Here is a 17,464-nt window from a genome sequence, read left to right on the forward strand (position 1 = left end):
TAGCTGCATGTAACACATTTATTTTGAGATTGTCAATCGGCTGGTACCTTCTTCTATTCTAGTGTTCTTCTCAATCACCATTCTCTCTAGTGCATCATTTTTTACACAGCCCATTTTCATCCAGCATCCTAGTAAATTTATTTTCCTCCTCCTGTTTTCTCTATTTGTCTTTTCATGTTCAGTCTTTGTCACTCAACTTTATTTCGAATTTTATGTCCTTTCCACACTTTTCATTCTTCTCCAGATTCCCATCTCAAAAGCCTCCCAGCATTTCTTCTCCCTCCACCATAGTGAGCATATTTTGGTGCTATACTGCGCAACATCCCAATTGAAGTACTTCATTAATATTTTCTTTAATTGTTTATTTCTTGGTCTATATTAACATGTGCCTGATTATCAGTGAATGATGAAATGGTTCTGGATACACTTGTTACTAGTGTATGTGAATTACTCGCTGTGACTTTCTTTGAAGCTATACTGAACACAACTTCTCTCCCTAGTGCTCTGAACTTACTTCATTTTTCAGCTTTGTACAGGATATAAATAAAATCACAGGATTTGAGAAACCATTGTAGAGTTTTCTATTCACCATTAGTTCTGTTCAATACCACATGAAAATTCTTGACATTCGTGCAGTTACAGCTGGATGCACAAAATATAATGTGGTAGTTTTACCATCATATTTGATCATTTTTTGCGTAAATATAGCTAATAACAACTTATTACTTATAAAAAATTACTTTATTTGAATGACAGTGTTCAACTACTCACAGGCTTGATGTCCCGATGGAGGAATCCGACCTGGTGGATGCTGTCAATAGCCTTCAAAATCTGCAAACCAAGGCGCAATGTGGTGGAGAGGGAGAATGCCCCTCGTGGCTGAGCACGCCGTAACTCTGCCAAGTTTTTACCCTGCAGCTGCATCACTACATAATTGAAACGATCATTGCGTCCACACCCAATAAATCGACACACGTGTTCTTTTCCTGAAATATAAACAAATGTTGTCTTTAGTTCTATTGCTTCTCTAAGTGTAATTCTGCTTCCAGTCTCTAAGAGTGTTGGGTCAGTGACTACAAATGTTCAACGCCTGATGTCCGGAAGATGGACTGGTCAGAGAAAAAATAATGCCTTTATTGTTGTGAAAAATGTCTGAACACTGAGCAGCACATTATCTATAGAGAACTGCTGAAAATAGAACATTTGCTGAATGGTAGGTAAGTATTATGTCTGTTGTCAAGAGTTTCACAGTTTGTAATAGCTGAGATAACTGACAACAAGAATGCTGAGACTCTTCAAGCTTTCCCGGTGGATGTGTTGTAAATAGTCTTCACAGGTTTTCTTGATGTCTTGGTAGGAAGAAAAGCAGATGGAACCTCGGGACACAGTGTCTACCGCAAGCCAACGCATACAGATCTACATCTGCATGCCACAAGCTGCCATCATCCTGCACAATGCGGTAGCGCATTATGTATGTTAGTTCACAGAGCACATGTGGTATCTGACCCTGAGAGCCTGTCGAGTGAAATACAACATTTGAAGACAGTGTTCTGACAAAATGGTTATACTGAGAGACAGATACGTAATGCATTCAGGCCTAGGGGAGTTCAATCTATGGAGCAGAGTGAAGATACAAAGACACCCACCACTTTGGCCTTTTTGCTGTATTTTGGCGCCACGTCGACAAGAATCAGAAGAGTAGTTGTGCCTATCCTGCTGCTGTTGCTGTTGTCATCATCTGCCCAGATATCCAAGCAAGTTAAAGCACTGCGTCCAGAATGGAGAGATGCACCAGTCCTGGATCGTACCAGCCCAGAGTATTGGTGCGCTGGCCGGCCTGAATGTGGTTTTTAAGCAGTTTCCCACATTCTACTACGTGAATACTAGGCTGGTACCAAAGTCCCATCTCAGTTGCATGATTTACAAATATATAGAAAATTTGAACAGGTTTTCACACGAATAACACTACATGCAGACAGTTCAGGTACACACATTCTGTCATGGGGGACTAAAGGGGTAGCAACAGGAAGGGTATCTGAGCACCCCTTAATCCTGTGGTGCAGTTGTCCACTGCAGTTGAAAACTGTTAATGTCCTTCCTTTGGCATTTTTAGTCCGTCCTGATGCTGCAAATCCACACAGTTGCCTACAGTGGATGCTCCCTGTTGATGCTGTGCCCTGCTGGTATTTTCACACTCAGGACTGATTAAAAATGTCAAAGGAGTGACATTAACAGCTGTCCACAGCATTGGACTATTGCACCACATAGTTAAATTAACCATGCTAAATGCATTAATACTGTGTACACAATGTACAGGTGCGGGACAGAGCACAAGAAAGAGAAGAGGATTATTATTATTACTCTTTCCGTTCTCAGACGTTATGTCTGGTTAAAAATGGAAAGTGACACGGACCTTGATCAAGCGTGACTTCCTTTTAAATGTACGGTATATGTTACATTGCATTTAGGAACTTTCGGGTAATTGAACATGTATCAATAATTACAGATTTCTGTAGCTGTATATATAAGTTTGGATGTGGCTGTATTGCATTGATGTACTGGTGGATATTGTGTGGTATGACTCCTGTAGTTGATAGTATAATTGGTATAATGTCAACTTTATCCTGATGCCACATGTCCTTGACTTCCTCAGCCAGTTGGATGTATTTTTCAATTTTTTCTCCTGTTTTCTTCTGTATATTTGTTGTATTTGGTACGGATATTTCGATTAGTTGTGTTAATTTTTTCTTTTTATTGGTGAGTATGATGTCAGATTTGTTATGTGGTGTTGTTTTATCTGTTATAATGGTTCTGTTCCAGTATAATTTGTATTCATCATTCTCCAGTACATTTTGTGGTGCATACTTGTATGTGGGAACATGTTGTTTTATTAGTTTATGTTGTATGGCGAGTTGTTGATGTATTATTTTTGCTACATTGTCATGTCTTCTGGGGTATTCTGCATTTGCTAGTATTGTACATCCTCTTGTGATGTGATCTACTGTTTCTATTTGTTGTTTGCAAAGTCTGCACTTATCTGTTGTGGTATTGGGATTATTATTATTATTATTTGGCTGCAGCTGTGAGGCACAAATTCTCTCAACAGCAAAAAGCTTAAAGCATATTTGGGTTTACTTGGGGAGAAATGAATCCTCTTGTCACTGATGAGAATATACCAGTGCTTCCTAAACTGTGGGTAGCGACCCACCAGTGGGTCACTGGACTTTTTAAAATAACTAAGTAAAATATCTTACTGACTGAAAATATGAAATCTTATTTCAAGACGTAAGTTTCATAATCTGAACAGTTATATACAAAATTATTCTATGCAAGAAACTATTGTGGCCTAATAACATGCTCTGAGTGAAACAAGAACAGCGCAGGTGCAGGACTGATTGATAATTGCGATAATGCAACACCGCTTGCCCTTCCATTTGCGACAATGTGACTAATGACTGTGAGAGTACTTTGTTTGTTTGTTGGTATAGTGTGTGCATGCGTATTTATTGTGGCAGCTTGTTTAATTTTATTTCACTATGAATGTGTGGTTTAAAACAGGATTGTGCTGTAAAAGACAGATTTCATGTAATTACGATGAACCTTCCACATCCGGTGCCATTGCATCATGTAATACACCTAAAGGTTTTGCCTCTGGAAGGAGGCAAAATTTTGTTTTCGCATATACAATGGTGATTATTTGAAATATGTGTGTGTGTTTTCTGGCACAGATCAAGAGCCACTATCTCAGTGCGTTGTGAGCTTTGAAGTACTTGCTCAAAACTGAAAAGACATTTATCAAAGATACATCCAGAATATGTAAATAAGTCAATAAATTTTTTCCACAACAAAAAATGAATATTTTTAAAGCTGAAATCAGTGATGAGAAAATCGACTTCTGGGGAACAAAATAAGCAAGTGCAATCGACTGCCATTACCAACAGCCAAAAAGGGGGCAGGTCACACCGTCCAAGAGGATATTATTTTACCAGTGGCCAAAATAGTATCTGATGCTTTATTTAGTGAAAAGCACACAAGACTAATTGACAAAATATCCCTATCAAACACAATGGTAACGAGAAGGATTGATGAAATAACAGAGTTTGTAAAACAGTCCATGATCGCAGTTTTCAAGCAAAGAGACTACTTTTCATTTCAGTTTGATGAAAGCACAGATACAGCTGGCGAGGCTATTCTTTTAGCTTTTGTTAGGTTTGAAGTTGATGTGAATAGAAGAAGAAACGCTCTTTTGTAAATGTTTACCATGACAACAACAGGGGAAGAAATTTTTAAATGTCTTGATGGCTTTATGGTAGAAAATGAAATAGGGTGGACACAATGTGTTGCAGTGATCACTGAAGCCCATACTATGTCTGGCATTTATTCAGGTTTGATTGGCAAAGTTAGGGCAGTTGCCCCTTCTGTTCAATGGTCTCACTGTAGCCTGCATCAAGAGGCCCTTGTATGTAAAGGTCTGTCTGAAAGCCTAAAGAAAATCATTGATGATGCAGTGAAAATCATGAATTTCATTAAATCTAGACCTAAAAATTCAAGATTCTTTGCCACACTGTGCGATGAGATGAGCAGCAAGCACAAAACACTTCCCCTGCACTGTGAAGGATGTTGGTTGTCAAGAGAGAAAGTGCTATCTAGAGTATTTAAGCTTCGAGATGCGCTGAGAATCTCCTCTTGGAGCACAAAAGTAATGCAAAACCTGTGAGCAGTTTCTTGGACATGTTAAATGATGAAAACTGGCTAATACATCTTTCATACTTGGGTGGCAGATTCAGTGCTCTTAATAGCCTCAATATTGCTGCAAGGGAAGGATGTCCAGAAGTTCTATGGTCAACATAAAATAGAAGCAACTATTTAAAAACTTGAAAGATGATCCACTAAAGTGAAAGAGAGCTGTTTTGATGCATTCCCAATCCACAATGATTCTTTAGAAACACATGGAATCAAAGTTAACGAGGAAACAGCAGCTGCCATCAAGCAACACCTTGAAGAATTTGCCTCTAGTTTCAGATACTTATTCTGAAATAATTTTACTAGTAATTACTTACATTCAAAGTATTCCTTATTAAACATGTTCATAATTTTCACGTAATTGTTTTTATCCCAATACAGAAAAGTAACAATTAAGTTCAACCACCTCCACTTTCAAAATGATAGTTAGGCTGTTCCCACAAAGCAAACTCAAAATTTCATGTTAATTCCACTGATAGTTGTTTGCTTATTCAAGAGTGTTATTAATATTGATTTCTTGTTGTAGTTATTACTTTCCAAGACTTCCTGATGAACTGCTATGGATAAGAAATCTGTTTGAAGAGGACAATCTTAAAAAGTTAAAACTGTCACCATCTGCGGAAGACTCCCTGATAGAACTATCATGTGATTCTTCTTTGAAAATTTTATTCAAGAATTAAGCCCAATCCTATTTTGAATCAAATTAAAGGGAGAGTGTCAAGTGTTTGCGAACACAGCTTTGAAGGAACTAATGGGATTCACAACTACTTACTTATGTGAATGTGCTTTTTCTAGCTTGGATTTTTTAAAAAACAAATATAGAAACAAACTTTGCACAGAAAACGATTTATGACAAAGTAACAAGCTTCAATCCAGATATAGAAAGTGTCAATACACCAAGACTAAACAATACCACAAATAGTATTAATTTCACCATTTAATCTGCATGAAATAAAGTTCTTATGGACCAAAATATTGTTTCTTTTCATTAATTATGTTCCCTTCACCATTTTCAAAATTATTACTCAGCAAAACATTTTTTCATACAATACTAAGTTCAGTTTCATATTATATATAATTTTTATATTACTATTAACTACTGCGTAGTGACTGCAGTGGTACAGTACACATATGTATATACTGGGTCACGAAAATGTTTCCAGAAAAATAGTGGGTTGCATTATAAAAAAGTTTGGGAACCATTGGAATATACTATACACTGATTACGCAATATACTAACAACAGAGTTCTAGTACACTGTGGCATAAGAGAGATGAATACACAAAGAATTCTGTTACAATCAAAAACATGTTAGTAGGACATGTTCAAGCCACGAGTTCTAATAACACTCATACACATGCAACAGTAAATAATTGGTTATGTTTATTTGAAAGAACAAAATAAATTCACAACATATTCATGTGTGTGTGTGTGTGTGTGTGTGTGTGTGTGTGTGTGTGTGTGTGTGTGTGTGTGTAGGAAACATTGTTCAGCACTTAATAATGATTTGCAATCAAAGATAGCAGTCCTTTCTAATGCACTGTGACATATCAAATAACTTCCGTGACACATTAACTGAAACACTCAACATGCGACTGTGCACGTGATACAAGTTGATTTATCTAAAATTATGATTATGCTCTTGGACTACTGTCTGTTAGTGTGTATCACCTACACAGCCATTCACTTTTGTTGCTTTCCAACTTTAATTGCAAACTTAAATAATGGCATACTACGCAAAATCTACAAATTTTAGTAAATGATCACGATAACGTCTTCCCTTAATTTAAGCTTATTTACTGGTGTAGTATAAATTGTTCCTTAAAATAAATAAATAAAAAATTGCACGAGTTACAGTACTTCCTTATACTGATAATACAGGGTGTAACAAAACAAAACAGGCAAACTTCAAGGGAACACAGAAAGTGTTTTGAGGGGCAAATTGATGACAGGAAGCCATGCCTGGAAATGTCATCTGATGACAATCTTGCAAGCTCCAACACCTTCAGATGGGCCATCCCTGCAACAGCTGACGTGTCTGTGGTTGTAACACTTAGTGGACTCTGCAGTGTCGTCATGACACGTGTCAATTTCCTCAATAACATCTTACACGCATAATGATGTCAGGTTTATTGTGAAAAGTTCTGCACGGGATCTATCAGTGTACAAACTCGAGATCTCTACCAAAAGGATGGCCTACCTGAGCGTGCTGGACCGTGCAGATCTGACACTGTAGTGTCTTTGGCTGATGTTTCTGAACGCGGTTTCCAGTTCTCGATTTGTTCTTCGAGACACCGTCTGAAACCCTCCATAGTCTGTCAGTACTCTTTTGTTACACCCAATATATTTAGAAGAGTGCTGTGTTACAATACTAACTGATTACGTTTATTGTATACTGAAACTGAAAGTGGTTTACCCAGAGCATCAACTGTGGATGAAGAAACAATGTAGGTAAATGTAATACACACATTAATTTCACTACCAATGCTAATACAACACACTATTCTATACCATTTTTTCCTCCAAATTAGGTTAAACATATCATAGTAAATGCTCCAAACACTATTACTCTATTAAACTTTAAGCAATATATGCAGGCAAAGCACTATTAAAGTTGAACACCAAATCAACAACAGAAAAACAGCAGAAGGTAGACAGAAGAATCACTCAAAAGTAGATCCGCATAGTGAGCAATGAAGATTGCTGCCAGATGAAGTGGTGTAGTGGCAAAGTGAATCACTGATACATACAATGTGATAAATCAATGTTGCCTTTTTCTGCCACACATCAAGACAGCCAAAAACTAGGCTAGTGAAACAGCTCACCACCCACTTTTGGAAAAATAACACCAGGGTTCAAAGAACTCCAGGTTGATTGGGAAGAGTTAATTATAACAGTGCAACAAATTGAAAAAGAAAGGATTTAAATCAGAGAAGAAAAGACATTTCTGAGTAACAGTGACACGACAACTAAAAAAGAACATTCAAATGGAAACAACACACCATAACTGATGAAGAACAGGTAGGTAGGTCAGGAAGAATGAAAAAGTTTTGGGAGTAGAAGGGGAAGCCGAAAAGACAAATCTCACTCAAGTGCATAAGGAGCGAAACAAGTGCTTGAAATGGCTCTAAGCACTATGGGACTTAAAATCTCAGGTCATCAGTCCTCTAGACTTAGAGCTACTTAAACCTAACTAACCTAAGGACATCACACACATCCATGCCTGAGGCAGGATTCAAACCTGTGACCATAGCAGCAGCGCAGTTCCGGACTGAAACGCTTAGAACCGCTCAGCCACAGCGGCCAGCTATAGTGCTCCATTGAAAGTGTAAAACAAAGTACTACTGATGGAGATTGTTGTGTATGTGCAGCTTTTTTTTAATTCTTTAAACGATCATTAAGTCCTCCACAAGACATTAAACTCAGTGCCATTGCTATGACTTCCATACAAACCTTGCAGCTTCTTCAGTACGGCAACTTCCATTTTTAGTACTTGTTTTGGTTGCCTGGCAGATTCCACCTTGAGGGCAACTTGTTCTTTGGTAACTAGATCAAGTCCCTCATAAATCTCTCCAAAGCCACCCCCACCGATCTTGCGAACCTATTCAGAAAGTGAAAAAAGAAAAAAAATCATCAATGTCAGAAACCAGAGCGCAATACTGCGCTGCCAGTGGTAAGACTGATTCAAATTATACACGGTTAAACATCTGTGGCAAGCAACAAATTTTATGCTAATTAACAAAAAATACAGTAATAAATCATGAGGTAATGTGAATTAAAGGAGTACACCTGCTCACAAACTGCTGAAATAAATACAACTGCAGAATGACTAATAGATACATGAATTTCAAAACAAGTTCATTTATCAGGAGTGAAAGGCAAGTAGTAATTATTGAAGGTGAAGAAAGAGGTGATGAAGAGAAAAGTTACTCTAAGCACTGAATTATTGGACGAAAGATCCTTAACGTGCATTAGCACAACTATGTAGAAATTAGATTTAAAATTTTTTTGCCAAACCAAACATAAAAGTCTTTGTGTTTTATCATGCCACTGTAAGTGTTTACCAGACATGAAGAGTGCAACCATATACTGATCAGCTTGCTCCTTCCAAAGAGAGTATTTATGTTTCACGCATAAAATTACAATGTATAAGCATGAGCTGATTGTAGTGCAGTGTTTCTTTTTACGGATGATGACAACCTAAATTTACGGAAGGAAGACAATGAAATCAGTGACACTACATCATAGCCCCTCCCCCACCTGCTACACCTCCTCCCATAACATGTGGACAGGCTCCACATACGGCTGCTGCAACACAGTATGCTCTTTATGGTAGACAACAATTGTGCTGTCCAGCGAGATAACCAAATCTCTTGGCAATTGAGCACACATGGGACAAGATGAAGTGGGAAATTACTGGTTCTCTGCAGCCTGCAAGAACCATTGCTGAACTACATCAAAAGGCACAAGCTGCCCACAATAATCTATCGCAAGATGTCATTCGGCACCTTTATGAGGATTTGCATGTAAGGACACATGCCTGTGTCGCTGCCAGGGTGATTTGGGGGGGGGGGGGGGGAAGGGGGCAGGGGAGGGTGGTATTGATGTGACTGTCTGAGCACCTTTACTGTGATGTATGTTTCATTTGGTCTGGATTTATTATCATATACTCCTGGAATGATAAACTACCGGTCACCTCATTCTTCAGGGTGTCACATTTTGTTCCTGCCAGTGTATAAGAAGTGCATAAAAACTGGCTTGCAAATTTCATACAGTACAAGTGCTACAAGACTTTCTCCCTCATAGCTCCATAAGTAGATATGCATTAAATAAAACACACTGTGTAAAATCTTCACCTGCACACACTGCAAACCACTGTGAAATGTGTGACAGAGGGTACCACATGTTAGGGTTATCCCCACTCCAAGAGTGTCTAGAGTCTGGGAAGAATGACTACTTAAATGCCTATGCAAGCACTGCAATTATTCTAATCTTGTCCCTGTAGTCTCTATGGGACACATATGAAAAGGGAACAAAGAACATCTGTAAATTCCTCACATAATACTAGTTCACAAAATTTTGTAAGGAGGATTTTGTGGGGATAACCAATGTCTGTCTTCAAGTGTGTGTCAATTCAGGTTTTTTGATGTGTGTGTGGTGCTCCCCCAAACCAAACAAACTTGTGACCATCTGTGCTGCCCTTCTTTGTACAAATTCAATATCCCCATTAGTCCTATTTGTTATGGGACCCCCACACTTGAATAATACTCTAAGATTGGATGTAAAAGTGATTTGTAAGCAGTCGCCTTTGTAAACTGACTGCATTTTCCCAGTATGTTGCAAATGAACAGACAACTGCCAGCCACCTTACCTACAACCTACAATTCATACTATGTGATTGTACCATTTCATATCCCAGCAAACTGTTACACTTGGAGAGCAGGGGCGAGGGGATTGGAAGAAGAGAGGCATACAGCAACAAGAACAGGTACTCCATCACGGTTGGTTGGTTGGTTGGTTGGTTTAAAGGTGGGAGAAGGGACCAAACTATGAGGTCATCGGTCCCTTGTTCCTAACAAAACAATGCCACAAGTGTGAGAATAAAATGGACAAAACATATAACGCAAAACAGAAAGAAAGGAAAAGCCACAGGAATGAAGGGAAGACAACGAACACTAAAAGGAACAAAAGAGGACAAGAAAACAACAGACAGACCCTAGAAACAGAAGAGAGTAAAACATGAAAGCAGATTACAGGGGTTGGCCAACCACGAGAATAAAAAGGGAAAGCCAGCACTCTGCAACACATTAAAACCTCTACCCTAAAAGCACTAGGGTGGAGGACACAGAGGGACAAAGGACATGCGCTAAGACCTACATAGGAGTACAAAACCCACTCTCATGGATAAAACGCTGGAGGCATTGTCGCCCAACAACGAAGGCAGGGTGCTGGGAAAGTTAAAAGTTTGCCGCAGAGTGGCTAAAAGTGGGCAATCCAACAAAAGGTGGACAACTGTCATTTGGGAGCCACAGCGACACTGAGTTGGGTCCTCGTGATGGAGTAGGTAACCATGTGTTACCCACATATAGCCAATGCGGAGCCGGCAGAAGACAACTGATTCCCTGAGAGAGGCCCGCATGGAAGACTTCCACACATTCATAGTCTCCTTAATGACAAGCAGTTTGTTGTGAGTGCTGTTATGCCATTCCATCTCCCAAAGCCGGTAAACCCTGCAGTGTAAGACAGAACGCAGGTCAGCTTCAGAGATGCCTATCTCCAGAAGCGGTTTCCGCATCGCCTGTTTGGCCAGCCTGTCAGCAAGTTCGTTGCCGGGGATTCTGACGTGTCCTGGGGTCCACACAAACACCCCGGAATGGCGGGACTGTTCCAGGGCATAGATGGACTCCTGATTGGATGCTACCAGAGGGTGGCGAGGGTAGCACTTGTCGATAGCTTGTAGGCTGCTCAATGAGTCAGTACACAGGAGAAATGACTCACCAGGTCATGAGTGGATGTACTCAAGAGCATATGGTCACCAGCTCTGCAGTGAAAACACTGCAGCCAACTGGCAAGGAGCGCTGCTCAATATGTCCTCCATGAACATAAGTGAAGCCTACATGACCATCAGCCATTCATCCATTGGTGTAAACCACTTCAGAGCTTCGTAACACATCAAGAATCGAGATGAAGTGGCAGCGGAGAGTGACAGGGTTAACGGAGTCCTTAGGGCCATGCAAAAGGTCCAGACAAAGCTGCGGCCAAGGTGTACACCATGCAGGCACATGTGAACGGACCGCAAGTAGAGATGGTAAAGGGAAGGACTCCAGTTCGGAGAGAAGGGGCTGCTCGCGAACCACAATCGTTAGCACCGATCTGGGCCGATGATGCGGGAGATGGACTGTCGCGGGCAGGAAAAGGAGACGGCAGTACGGATGCTCAGGGGAACTATGAATGTGTGCTGTGTAGCTGGCGAGCAGTTGCGCACGTCTGATCTGCAGTGGAGGGACACCACCCTCCACCAGTGCGCTGGTCATCAGACTTGTCCTAAAAGCTCCTGTCGCTAATCGAACCCCACAGTGGTGCACAGTGTTGAGTAAATGCAATGCTGAAGGCGCTGAACCATAACCACACTCCCACAGTCAAAACGGGATTGGACAAGGGCTCTGTAGAGCTGCAGCAGCGTACAGCGATTTGCACCCCAATTGGTGTTGCTCTGGCAACAGAGGGCATTGAAGTGCTGCCAGCACTTCTGCTTAAGCTGACGAAGATAAGGGAGCCAAGTCAGTCAAGCATCAAAAACCAGTCCTAGGAATTCATATGTCTCTACTACAGTGAGTGGGTTGTCATTAAGGTAAAGTGTGGGCTCCGGATGAGCGGTACGACGCCGACAGAAGTGCATGACACACGACTTTGCGGATGAAAACTGGAAGCCATGGGCTAGAGCCCATGACTGCACCTTGTGGATGGCTCTCTGGAGGCGCCACTCAGCAACAACAGTACTGGATCAGCAGTACGAAATGCAGAATTCATCTACATATGGAGGAGGTGAGACGGAGGGCCAGACAGGTGCTGCTACACCGTTAATGGCCACTAGAAATAGAGAGACGCTCAATACAGAGACCTGCGAGACACTAATTCTCCTGGATGTGGATGGAACTATGGGAGTTGCCAACTTGTACGACACAGAAAGTACAGAGCGACAGGAAGTTTTGGATAAAAATCGGGAGTGGTCCCTGGAGACCCCACTCATACAATGTGGCAAGGATATGACGTTGCCAAGTAATGTCGTATGCTTTACGGAAGTCAAAAAAGACGGCAATCATGTGTTGCCATATGGAAATGGCTGTTCAGATGGCAGACTTGATGGACACAAGATTACCAGTGGTAGAGTGACCCTGGCAGAAGCCACCCTGACATGGAGCCAGCAAGCCACATGACTCCAGAACCTAACCCAACCGCCGACATACCATAAGTTCCAGCAGCTTACAAAGAATGTTGGTGAGGTTGATGGGCTGATAGCTATCCACATCAAGCAGGTTTTTACCAGGTTTGAGCACTGGAATGATGGTGCTCTCCCGCCACTGCGATGGAAAGACACCATTGCACCAGATCCGGTTGAAGATGAGAAGATGTTGGTTGTAGTCAGATGAGAGATGTTTAATCATCTGGCTGTGGATGGAATCAGGCCCAGGAGCTGTGTCGGGGCAATGTGCAAGGGCACTGAGGAGCTCCCACACTGTAAATGTGGCGTTATAGGATTCACTGGAGTGTGTAGTGAATGAGAGGATGTTCCCTTCCGGCCACCATTTGAGTGTGCGAAAGGCTGAGGGGTAATTCTCCGATAAAGAGGCTTGAGCAAAGTGCTCGGCAATTGCATTTGCGTCAGTACATAACTCGCCATTTATGGTAACACCAGGGTCTGGTACCCGAAAAGACGTTTGATCTTTGCCCCGACTTGGGAAGGTGACATATGGCACCCAATGGTGGAGACGTATCTATCCCAACACTCCTTCTTCCATTGTTTGATCAGGTAGCGAACACGGGCACAGAGCTGTTTAAAGGCTATGAAGTGCTCCAGGGAAGGGTGCTGCTTATACCACTGTAGAGCTTGCGGACACTCCTTAATTGCTTCAGCGACTTCCGGCGACCACCAAGGGACTGCCTTATGCCTCGGGCACCCTAAAGAGTGACAGATCGCATTTTCTGCCGCAGAAACAGTTGTGCTAGTCATCTATCTGCTCACCCGTCACATCAATGTTACCGTGTGGGGGAGATTCCAGTGGTGACAGCAGAGGTGAAATTTCCCCAGTCCACCTTGTTCAAAGCCCATCTGGGCAGGCGTCTGTGTGCCTGATGCTAGGGCAGTGACATGAAGATGGAGAAGTAGTCACCACAACACAGGTCATCATGTGATGTCATCATGTGGATAGACGGGAGAAGTCCTGGGCTTCGAATTGATAAATCAATGGCCGAGTAACTACCGTGAGCCACACTAAAATGTGTCGTGGCCCCAGTATTTAAGATGCAGAGGTCGAATTGCGACAGTAAAGTTTTGACATCTCCGCCTCGGCCAGTAAGCATGGTACCACCCCACAAGGGGTTATGGGCATTAAAATCACCCAGAAGTTGGAAAGGTTTAGGGAGTTGATCAATCAGTGCAGCTAATACATTCAGGGGTACTGCACCATCTGGAGGGAGATATATGTTGCAGACATTTATTTCCTGTGTTGTCCTTATTCTGACAGCCACAGCCTCAAGAGGGGTTTGAAGTGGCACATGTTCACTACAGACCGAGTTTAGGACACAAACGCCAACTCCCCCTGACACTCGATTATAGTCGCTAAGGTTCCAGTAATATCCCATATAGCCGTGGAGGGCAGAGGTCGGCATTGCTGGGAACCAGGTTTCCTGGAGGGCAATGCAGATAACAGGTGTAAAGCTTAACAGTTGCCGTAGCTGCCAGGTGGTGGAAATAACCACTGCAATTCCACTGGAGGATGACATCGTGTGACTGGGAAGGCCTGGAACATTCAATGAGGTTTACGCCTCTGAGTCACCTGCTGCCACCGATTTGCCTGAGCAGTCTATTTCCATTGTGTCCGAGGGTCTGGCGAGATCTAGGTCCTCAGTGGATGCCAAAATCTCCACCACATCCTCAGCCGCAGAGCTTGTAGGTAGCGGTGGTGTGAGTGCCACCGAAATTTCCTTGGTCTTAGGGGTTTTCTTTTTGGATATATCTCGCTGCTCCTTGGGTTTTCCTGGCTGGAAGGACTTCACTGGCTCAGTATCCATGACCGAGGATGAGCGTGAAGCCCTACAACCAGCTGCTTTTGGGCTCTTCAGCCACTGGTGGGTGTCATCTTTCCAACTAGAAGAAACCTGGGAAGGGAGTGACCCAAGGGACACCTCTCTAGCTAAAGAAGCCGAAGAAGACTTACGTTTCTCCAGCTTAGAAGTGGGGACGGATGTCCCTGATGGTTGGGGGGTGGATGGGTGGGTGGGTGGGGGGGGGGGGGTGTTGCTCCTGAAGTAGGTGGTGCAGGAGCAACAGGGAGGGAAATGCCTTCCACCATCAAGGGGGCATCCGGCTCTGAGAGGTGACCTGGGTTGGCGGAGCTGATGGTGCCAGAACTGTTGTAGCGGCGGCGTAAGACGATGTCATAAGCACAGGATGCAGGCATTCAAATTTTCTCTTAGCCTCGGTGTAGGTCAGCCTGTCCAGGGACTTGTACTCCATGATTTTCCTTTCTTTCTGGAGAATCCTGCAGTCAGGTGAGTGAGGCAAATGGTGCTCTCCGCATTTTACACAAAGGGAAGTGGGGCACATGGAGTATTGTGATGTGATGGGCGTCCGCAATCCCGGCATGTGGCACTGGAAGTACAGCGGGAAGACATATGGCCTAACTTCCAGCACTTGTAGCAATGCATTGGGGGAGGGATATATGGTATTACATCACACTGGTAGACCATTACCTTGACCTTCTCAGGCAATGTATCACCCTCAAAGGCCAAGATGAAGGCACAGGTGGCAACCTGATTATCCTTCGGACCCTGGTGGACACGCCAGACGAAATGTATGCCTTGCCACTCTAAATTGGCGCACACCTCATCGTCGGACTGCTAAAGCAGGTCTCAGTGAAATATAACACCCTGGACCATAGTTTAGCTCTTATGAGGTATGATGGTTATATAAACATTCCCCAGTTTGTTACAAGCGAGTAACTCCTGTGACTGAGCAGAGGATGCTGTTTTGATCAAGACTGACCCAGATCTCATTTTGGACAAGCCCTCCACCTCCTCGAACATGCCTTCTAAATGCTCAACAAAAAACTGAGGCTTCATCGTCATGAAAGATTCTCCATCAGATCTCGAACGTACAAGGTACCGGAGTGAATAAGATCTGCTGCCAGCCTGACGTTCCTCCCATGGTGTGGCCAGGAAGGGGAACGATATGGGGTCATACTTCTGGGAGTACCAGCAAGAGATGATGATGGACTATGCTTCATCGCGTGTTATCTGCCCTGATGCCACCCTCTCCGACCAGGAGCCCTCCCCGCGGGTGTCACCCAGCCGCAGCAAAGGCCACCTGGCAGGATGGCCATTGCTGGGAGTCCTGATGCCCCAGGGGAATGGGCATCTACCCCTTGGCATACGTGGGGAGTTAATGGTGCAGGCATCAGCAGAGCGATCCCTGTGTGGTCAGGGGGGCTACAACCAACAGGGTACATGGCGTCCCCACCACAACGGAGTGGCTATCATGCTGGTTATCAGGTTCAAAGAAGTCCATGGTCATCGTCGACACACAAATCGACATTGCATAGTGCCTGGTGGAAAATGCACCCAGGAAGGTGTCCTCACTCAAGAGATGGAGAATGGGCAGGACTACAATGTGACAACGAGAAAGTGGGCTAAAGATCTCAATGCACGATGGGCACAATGCACTTTGTAAGGTGTCCTTCCCCAATTGGCTCACTCTTTGGGAAAATTTTGAAGAATGGAGGTCAAACTGTATAGGGGACCATCACATAAAGGACGAAACATGTGAAACTCCTTTTAGTCGCCTCGTACGACAGCCAGGAATGCCTCGGGCCTATTCTAACCCTCGGACCCACAGGGGGATACTCCATCATGTGGGTTAGGCAGTGGTGTACCATTTCAGGAGGTGTGGGAAGCCAGTGTGGAGGGTATTCGTCATTGTAAGCCACAGTAAGAGGTAATCAAAGCCCTGACAGAGATTCAACTTGGGCAGTACAAGAAATCTGAAGTAAGACTCTGACAGGAAAAGAAAATTCAGGAAAAGCTGTGTACTCGCCGAGCAGCCACAGACAATGAAATGCGAGATCAGAGAGGCCAATGAAATATTCCAACAACATGTAGAGAACGGATGGCCTGAGTTTAGTATCCGACAGTGTTTTGCACTTGCTGCCATGCCCGAGTATCAGTAAGGAAGACAGATCACAGATACTCAAGCTGCATAATCCAGCCACAGCTTGCTCCCGTGAGGGCACCGCTGCAGCCACAGGCATATCCAGTGGGCCACCCACCAACTCTAGAGTGCCGGTAAATACTCGATTAGTAGAGTGACCTTCCTTGCCCGTCATATGTTTCAGTTTAGAGTGCTTACTGGACTGTTTGTGCACATTTACAACAACTTTGCTATGTTTTAGAGTCTGTTTCTCGCTATCCGTTCACTTTGTGAATCCCATCATTGACCACAGGAACTGCTCGTTTGTTCCTCTACCTACGCAAAATACGGTAGAAAACTAAGATTTGCAAAATCATGATTGCCAGCCACCAGAGCCCAACAACAGGCCACACAAACAACCGGAGATGCCAATGTTACTGGCCAGAACTGCCACCATGTGACCTGTGTCCAGCATGAGCAAAACGGGAGTCCACACCCCATTAACCAATGACTCATGGCACACAATGTAAGAGGCAATAGATGATGGGATATCCAGCCCTTCAACCACAGGAAACCAATTACAATATTATCTCTCACCTCTTCCACCACAAGAGGCCAATAACAAATACTGTTTTTTTCTTAATTTGTGATATAATTCTCAGTAAAACAGTTGTGACACTGGACATAAAGTACACCAACAGATCCAGAAGAAGGGAATTAACCACGGTCAAAATGTCAATTTCATCAGTGTCGTTTATTTATGGTGCAAAAACAAACAAACAAACAAACACACACACACACACACACACACACACA

The 17,464-nt window shown here is 43.0% G+C and overlaps 1 protein-coding gene across 4 annotated transcripts in view; it reads right to left on the reverse strand.

Annotated features, from left to right (window-relative positions):
- Positions 1-17,464, reverse strand: part of LOC126419906 (tau-tubulin kinase homolog Asator) — a 609,233-nt gene that overhangs the window by 107,234 nt on the left and 484,535 nt on the right. For all 4 annotated transcript variants that reach the window (XM_050087187.1, XM_050087188.1, XM_050087185.1 and 1 more), the window contains 2 exons: positions 8,197-8,344; positions 772-986 (listed from right to left, as the gene is read on the reverse strand). In XM_050087187.1, coding sequence (XP_049943144.1) covers positions 772-986; positions 8,197-8,344 — 363 coding nt within the window. The remainder of the gene's footprint in view (positions 1-771; positions 987-8,196; positions 8,345-17,464) is intronic.

Source organism: Schistocerca serialis, chromosome 9, assembly GCF_023864345.2.
Source record: "Schistocerca serialis cubense isolate TAMUIC-IGC-003099 chromosome 9, iqSchSeri2.2, whole genome shotgun sequence".
Classification (NCBI taxonomy): Eukaryota; Metazoa; Arthropoda; class Insecta; order Orthoptera; family Acrididae; genus Schistocerca; species Schistocerca serialis.